We start from the raw sequence: 7860 nt of genomic DNA on the forward strand, positions 1-7860 counted from the left end.
GATACAACTTTGTGCCCAACAGCAAATAACTGTGTAGCGATTTTAGTTGGAGGACATGGTGCTGCGAATCCAGGAGTTGTAGTTGCAGACCTTGGCGTAGACACCAGGCTTGTTCCTCTGGGCGCAGCCATAACCCCAGGACACAACACCCTGCAGCTGATTGTTGCACACCACGGGGCCACCAGAGTCTCCCTGATATGACACAGAGAAAGGACAACATGTGAGCAGAGGTGTTCTCAACTTTGATGTGTCCACTTCAGGAAACAGTGATGATGATTGTAGCTCGTACCTGGCAGGAGTCCTTGCCTCCATCGAGGAATCCAGCACAGAACATGTTGGAGGTGATCTGACCAGGGTAGGAGTTCCTGCAGCTGCTGTCGCTCAGGATGGGGGCATCCAGGCACCTCAGACGATCAGGGTAGTTGCCTAGAAAAGAAAAACACAATACATGTAAGTATTCACATCTCATCAAGTACAAAAAAGATTTCCGTTATATTTGCAGTCTTTTACTGACTTCCAGAGCTGCTGGTGTTGCCCCATCCAGAGATCAGACAGCGGATGCCAGAGCTGGCACAGCTGGAGGGCAGGGACACGGTGCGGACGTAGCTGTTCAGGGTGGCAGGCTTGCTCAGCTTGATGAGCATGATGTCATTGTCCAGGTTGCGGCTGCTGTATCTGGGGTGACGGATGACCTTAGCAGAGTTGATGAACTGCTCTGTACCCTCATTGAGAGCAATGTTGTGCTCACCAAGACGCACCTGCATGCGGCTACAGAGAGATGGAAGTGGATTTAATTTATTGTTTCAAATGGCAATTGTGAAGTGATTTTAGTAAGACTAAGGAGTTTATCAATCAATCGTTTGCACTTACGACTTGTAGCAGTGAGCAGCAGACACCACCCAGGTGCTGGAGATCAGGGAGCCTCCACAGAAGTGGTAGCCGCTGTTCAGAGAGACCTGGTAGGGCACAGAGTTCTTTCTGCACTCGTAGCCTCCAACAATCTTGTCATCCTCATCATCGATGGGAGCGGCAACTAAATAAAAGTAGAGAATTGACTAAAATGTATGTTTTGCAGCATAGCAATTTTACATTTAAAAGTAATATTGATACTCACAAGCCACTGCGAACAGAGCCAGAAGAATGAAAGCCTTCATTATGGTTCCTGTCTGAGCCTCGGTGTCAGCTCAGCAGCCCTGCAGGTCCTTTTAAACCCCCTTTGTCCCTCTCTTATCTGATTGGCCATGAACACGTATTTGTATTTTTTACCTTTATCTTGTTGAGTAACGTGTGTGAAAACACATCTGGTAGACGAGAGGCAACTTATTGATAATGTGAGATATGTTAGTCCCATCACCAACCCGAGCACATGCATATACACACATGAGGCATGAGTGTAATCATTTAGAAAAATATTTCACGTACACACTCAGTTTTTAATTGTGTGATTCCAAGCAAAAACATTTAGTCTGTTTCTCTTCCAGTTGAATTTTCTAAATCAAATTCAGGTGCAATAGACATTACTTATTCATCAAGAAACAACAGCTTTTAAAGAAATATCACACATCTGTTGTCTGAATTTTTTCATGATAGTATAAATACCACAAATCCAAGAAACATATTTGTCCTAAATACAGTCAGGAATGATAGGAAGGTGGCTGTACACTCAGACACACTTTTTGGTGAATTGTTGTGTTTTAAAAGTTAGAATTTTGCTTCTTTGATCAAATGTGAATCAGCATTACTGTTAAAAGAAATTAGTGTTCATGTACACCCATAACATAACAAGCTTTCTCAATGTGTAACTGAATATCTTCTAGGAATGCAAATGTAAAGATATCAAACTTCACGATTACTTTTACGTGTGTGCAGTTTTTTATCAGAAAGTTTCTGCCAGAAAACAAAAAATGTGATTAAAATGTATATTTTATTATATTCTGCTTTTGCCTTCTGACATTTAAAATGTCTGTCACCCTTTACAGACAAGACATTTTTATTTAATGCACTGTAATTAATGTCAATCAAAATTAAAAAGTGGATGCCAGAGCAGTGAAATGATGAATCATAGAGCCACTTTTATATAAAAAAGCCTTCCCTTCATGTTCGTCTGATGGTTCAAGGTTCATTTATTTGGTTGCTCAGTGAAATATTGTAGCGCTTTTCTGCTACACAAGAAAAACAATTTATTATGGTGGAGTGAGGAGGATGAGTTTAGGAAAGAAGTTACTCTGTAGTCTGGTGGTACTGCCAGGCAGCAGCAGGATGAATAGGCTGTGGCTGTGGTGGGTGTTGTCTTTGAATATCCTTTGAGCTCTGGCACCTCACCTAAAAGGTGTTTTATGTTAACTTTTGCAGTGAATAACACCCTAAAAGATACTTTAATTTTTTTATACAGAATATTGTGGAAATTTTATTTAGTATTGTCTATCCTGCATGCAAGCATGTGTTTAAACATTACTTTAAATGCTTATTGTAATCTGATGGATTTAAGCTTGATATGAGATATTTCATTTGAAAACCTCAGACCTGTTTTATACTGGCCTGAATGAATTATTGTGTTGAAAATGTTTATATATAATAAACCTAATAAAATACAGGTAGTTATAATTTATTAATATACAGACTGAGATCCAAATATCCAAACACCTTGCTTGGGTGTTAGATTAATATTTTAGAGAGCAAATTTTGTTTCACCACATCCTCCCAAAATATTTTTGTATGTTGTAATGTTTTATGTAAATCCACAACCATACTCTCAGATGTATGCCTAGTATGCACATCACTTTCTAAACATGAAGGTTTCAACACGAGAGATGTCAAACAAAAATGACAGAAAATATGTTTTATTACACACAACTGAACTTCACAATGTTTACATGGAGACTTTGGGCACTATTGTTGGCATTTTAAAGCCCATTTTTCATCAATGTAACACTTGGAACACGCTGCCCATTTTGGAGAATCGTCCATTTAGTTGGAGGACATGGTGCTGCGAATCCAGGAGTTGTAGTTGCAGACCTTGGCGTAGACACCAGGCTTGTTCCTCTGGGCGCAGCCATAACCCCAGGACACAACACCCTGCAGCTGACCGTTGCACACCACGGGGCCACCAGAGTCTCCCTGATATGACACAGAGAAAGGACAACATGTGAGCAGAGGTGTTCTCAACTTTGATGTGTCCACTTCAGGAAACAGTGATGATGATTGTAGCTCGTACCTGGCAGGAGTCCTTGCCTCCCTCGAGGAATCCAGCACAGAACATGTTGGAGGTGATCTGACCAGGGTAGGAGTTCCTGCAGCTGCTGTCGCTCAGGATGGGGGCATTCAGGCACCTCAGACGATCAGGGTAGTTGCCTAGAAAAGAAAAACACAATACATGTAAGTATTCACACCCCACCAAGTACCAAAAAGATTTCCGTTATATTTGCAGTCTTTTACTGACTTCCAGAGCTGCTGGTGTTGCCCCATCCAGAGATCAGACAGCTGGTGCCAGAGCTGGCACAGCTGGAGGGCAGGGACACGGTGCGGACGTAGCTGTTCAGGGTGGCGGGCTTGCTCAGCTTGATGAGCATGATGTCATTGTCCAGGTTGCGGCTGCTGTATCTGGGGTGACGGATGACCTTAGCAGAGCTGATGAACTGCTCTGTGCCCTCATTGACAGCAATGTTGTGCTCACCAAGACGCACCTGCACACGGCTACAGAGAGATGGAAGTGGATTTAATTTATTGTTTCCAAATGGCAATTGTGAAGTGATTTTAGTAAGACTAAGGAGTTTATCAATCAATCGTTTGCACTTACGACTTGTAGCAGTGAGCAGCAGACACCACCCAGGTGCTGGAGATCAGGGAGCCTCCACAGAAGTGGTAGCCGCTGTTCAGAGAGACCTGGTAGGGCACAGAGTTCTTTCTGCACTCGTAGCCTCCAACAATCTTGTCATCCTCATCATCGATGGGAGCGGCATCTGAGGGAAATAAAGAATGTACCTAAATTCATGTTTGGCAAAACAGTTTTTCACAGAAATCATAGATTTAATAGACATTCACTTCTACACAAAGTAATAAGATTTAAACTCACAAGCCACTGCGAACAGAGCCAGAAGAATGAAAGTCTTCATTATGGTTCCTGCCTGAGCCTCGGTGTCAGCTCAGCTGCCCTGCAGGTCCTTTTAAACCCCCTTTATCCCTCTATTATCTGATTGGCCATGAACATGTGTTTCCAGTTTCACCCTACACTTGCTGACCATTATGTGTGAAAACACATCTGGAAGACTAGAGCCAACTTACTGATAATGTGACCTTTGGTCCCAACACCGGTCACGTATACTTAGTTTATGAAAGCTACGTACACATTGGTTTGTTTGAAAATATTATTATAAAGGAAATCTTGTTACATCCTTAAAATTCCTGTTTATTTTTCAGTGAAATGTACTACATTAATACTTCAAATTACATCAACTCATCGCCAAAACATACCATGATCTGGAATAAAACTCTATAACTTTCGTATTGACAATGTGTATAAATTGTCTGATTTCATGTATAATGTTTATATATTTAAGCTACACTTCCAGTTCAAGATTTTTGTTTTCCCGTCTGTCTCCTGTTTGTTCTCCTGGTTAAAACCCTGATTTATAACACAGTAGAAACTAGTTTTAATTTGTCAAGCATCTTATTTTAATGCAGTGTAATTGCAAATGTACAAGATGTCTCCTCTGTGCATTAACCTTTATGTATAATTGCTGTATATATTGATATTGTATTCATGTTTGGTTACATTCTCTGTTTTTTAAGGGGAAACTTTCTGGTCTCACATTTATTTTTTTATGTTTTTTATTAATTGTTGATGTTATGGTGACACATTAAGTGAATATTACTGTAAAATAATATGTTTTCATACAGTGTTTTTGATTATCCTTATTGGTCACACTCGTGTTCAGAAGCGAACACATGCATATTTCAGCATAGATAATTTGTCGTAGATATCCAATGCATGATAAACACAGTATTTATCATCAGAGGTGACTGAGTTACCTTAAATTGTTAAATGGTATTTTACTGATTTGAGAAACATGAAGTCATAATTTACCTTTCTTCATAAAGTAAGAAGTCTTGAACAGTCATTAAAATGAAATGCCAAACAGTTTTTTACAATTCATAAATGTAAATTTGCTGATTTCTGAACTCCACTTTTGGTTGTTCATAAACTTATACATTATATATCTATGAGATATCTTTTTCATTGTTTTATTTCATGACTAATATTATTAGTGAAATGTATTTTATTTGTTTTTTATATACGTAGAGCTCTGATTATTATTATTTTTTATATTATTCATGCATGGTTTATGAGTTTATGGGTATATATCTTCTATTTATTTCTGAGGGAAAATGATCATTTCTCTTCTTTTCCTTCATTGGTAAATCAAGGCACAAAACAAGGAATGACAGAGAGTGCGGTTGGTGTTAATCTTTTATTGTCTTCAAACTGTTCTCATAGTCAGACATCTCTTGGATTAATGTCCTTTTCTGGTAAAAGTGACTTTAGTTGGAGGACATGGTGCTGCGAATCCAGGAGTTGTAGTTGCAGACCTTGGCGTAGACACCAGGCTTGTTCCTCTGGGCGCAGCCATAACCCCAGGACACAACACCCTGCAGCTGACCATTGCACACCACGGGACCACCAGAGTCTCCCTGATATGACACAGAGAAAGGACAACATGTGAGCAGAGGTGTTCTCAACTTTGATGTGTCCACTTCAGGAAACAGTGATGATGACTGTAGCTCGTACCTGGCAGGAGTCCTTGCCTCCCTCGAGGAATCCAGCACAGAACATGTTGGAGGTGATCTGACCAGGGTAGGAGTTCCTGCAGCTGCTGTCGCTCAGGATGGGGGCATTCAGGCACCTCAGACGATCAGGGTAGTTGCCTAGAAAAGAAAAACACAATACATGTAAGTATTCACACCTCACCAAGTACCAAAAAGATTTCCGTTATATTTGCAGTCTTTTACTGACTTCCAGAGCTGCTGGTGTTGCCCCATCCAGAGATCAGACAGCTGGTGCCAGAGCTGGCACAGCTGGAGGGCAGGGACACGGTGCGGACGTAGCTGTTCAGGGTGGCGGGCTTGCTCAGCTTGATGAGCATGATGTCATTGTCCAGGTTGCGGCTGCTGTATCTGGGGTGACGGATGACCTTAGCAGAGCTGATGAACTGCTCTGTGCCCTCATTGACAGCAATGTTGTGCTCACCAAGACGCACCTGCACACGGCTACAGAGAGATGGAAGTGGATTTAATTTATTGTTTCCAAATGGCAATTGTGAAGTGATTTTAGTAAGACTAAGGAGTTTATCAATCAATCGTTTGCACTTACGACTTGTAGCAGTGAGCAGCAGACACCACCCAGGTGCTGGAGATCAGGGAGCCTCCACAGAAGTGGTAGCCGCTGTTCAGAGAGACCTGGTAGGGCACAGAGTTCTTTCTGCACTCGTAGCCTCCAACAATCTTGTCATCCTCATCATCGATGGGAGCAGCAACTGTAATACAAAAAAGTGAGATATAACTATTTTAAGAGCCTAAACTCCCCACTCTTAAAACAATAGAAACTCTGGTTTTATAGCACAAACAAAATATACAAGAACTTACAGGCTGCAGCGAACAGAGCCAGGAGAATGAAGTACTTCATGATTGTATTCACACAACAGAAGCAGGCGCAGTGGGCTTATATACAGGTAGACTTATATAACTCTGGGATTTTTTCCATGTACCTTTCAGTGTTTAAACATTATCCAACCTGGGAAACAGCAGCATGTTGAGAGAGAAAAACACATAAATTTCCATGAGTCACTCAGTTTGTAATCTACAGATATGGATGCAGAGCTCAACCCTTTAGAAACCTTTAGATTACTACCTATGTAATAAATACTGGAAAAAAAAACACAAAGATATTTCTCATATTTAAGTGTACAGTTATGATATTCATGTATTTAATTAGATCATTTTTTAAAAAATCATTGCAGTGACATTAGACAAGAAATAATTGATTATTAGTTGGATATTTTCCAATTCAAACTATAATCTACTTCTTATATTCACAAATTAAAATAATTTATCTGAATCTTGGGCAAATTCCAAATTATTTCCTAAATTATTCATCATCAATAATTATTAGTCAAATACAGTACAGACAATAAATTACTGCTTCCATTAAAGTCAATAGACTTTTTTCACAGCAGCCATTTTCGCATGAAATAGTAGGGTCAAGACAGGTGTTTCCAATGATACTAATAAAGGTTGTGTACCATACATTGCACCATGATGATTGGACACCTGTGTTGACTCTACTATTTCATGTGAAAATGGCTGCTGTAAAAAAAGGTCTGTTAAATACTTGAATGAATTATTAGTCTTCATATTCTGTACATATGTTAATTTGCCTCTTGACAGAGTTTTTATTTATTAGTTAATTTGAGGTGTGATCATTTAAACTGTCTCCAAATAGTCAACTACCACTAGAAGACACGATCACTTATCAAACAATCAATTAATCATACTTTATTTGTATAGCACTTATAACACAAAATGTTTGACACACTAAAACAGCTCCACAACTTCTACACAAAAACAAACTGAGGAAACACCGGGGTGGCAGGTAAAAAAAAATCTCTAAATAGTCTCTATTCTTAAAACACAGTGTCAGTTTATTCGTACCTCACTTTTCATACTATTTAAACACAAGTGTTTGACACAATCTCACTACCTCACCATGGTGCTACACTGTTGTTGTTTCTCTTTTTATTGTATATACTTTTCTCTAAATTTAAATTTGCCTTTACTTTTTACATTTTATATTCTATATATATATAT

At 39.5% G+C, this 7860-nt stretch overlaps 2 protein-coding genes across 2 annotated transcripts; both read right to left on the reverse strand.

Annotated features, from left to right (window-relative positions):
- Nucleotides 1-42: 42 nt before the first annotated feature.
- Nucleotides 43-4127, reverse strand: LOC109142408 (snake venom serine protease NaSP). Its single transcript, XM_019276098.2, has 10 exons — nucleotides 4073-4127; nucleotides 3797-3959; nucleotides 3440-3693; nucleotides 3215-3351; nucleotides 2971-3117; nucleotides 1115-1172; nucleotides 871-1033; nucleotides 515-768; nucleotides 290-426; nucleotides 43-192 (listed from the first exon to the last, which is right to left on the reverse strand). Exons 1-10 carry the CDS (start codon nucleotides 4110-4112, stop codon nucleotides 43-45), a joined length of 1503 nt encoding a protein of 500 aa, XP_019131643.2. The 5' UTR covers nucleotides 4113-4127.
- A 1322-nt stretch (nucleotides 4128-5449) lies between these two features.
- On the reverse strand, nucleotides 5450-6739 carry LOC113747201 (trypsin-3). The gene is made up of 5 exons (XM_027285987.1): nucleotides 6640-6739; nucleotides 6368-6530; nucleotides 6011-6264; nucleotides 5786-5922; nucleotides 5450-5688 (listed from the first exon to the last, which is right to left on the reverse strand). The coding sequence occupies exons 1-5, from the start codon at nucleotides 6677-6679 to the stop codon at nucleotides 5539-5541; spliced, it is 744 nt and encodes a 247-aa protein (XP_027141788.1). The 5' UTR covers nucleotides 6680-6739; the 3' UTR covers nucleotides 5450-5538.
- Nucleotides 6740-7860: the final 1121 nt, after the last annotated feature.

The sequence above is a fragment of the Larimichthys crocea genome, chromosome XIII (assembly GCF_000972845.2).
Source record: "Larimichthys crocea isolate SSNF chromosome XIII, L_crocea_2.0, whole genome shotgun sequence".
NCBI lineage: Eukaryota > Metazoa > Chordata > Actinopteri > Sciaenidae > Larimichthys > Larimichthys crocea.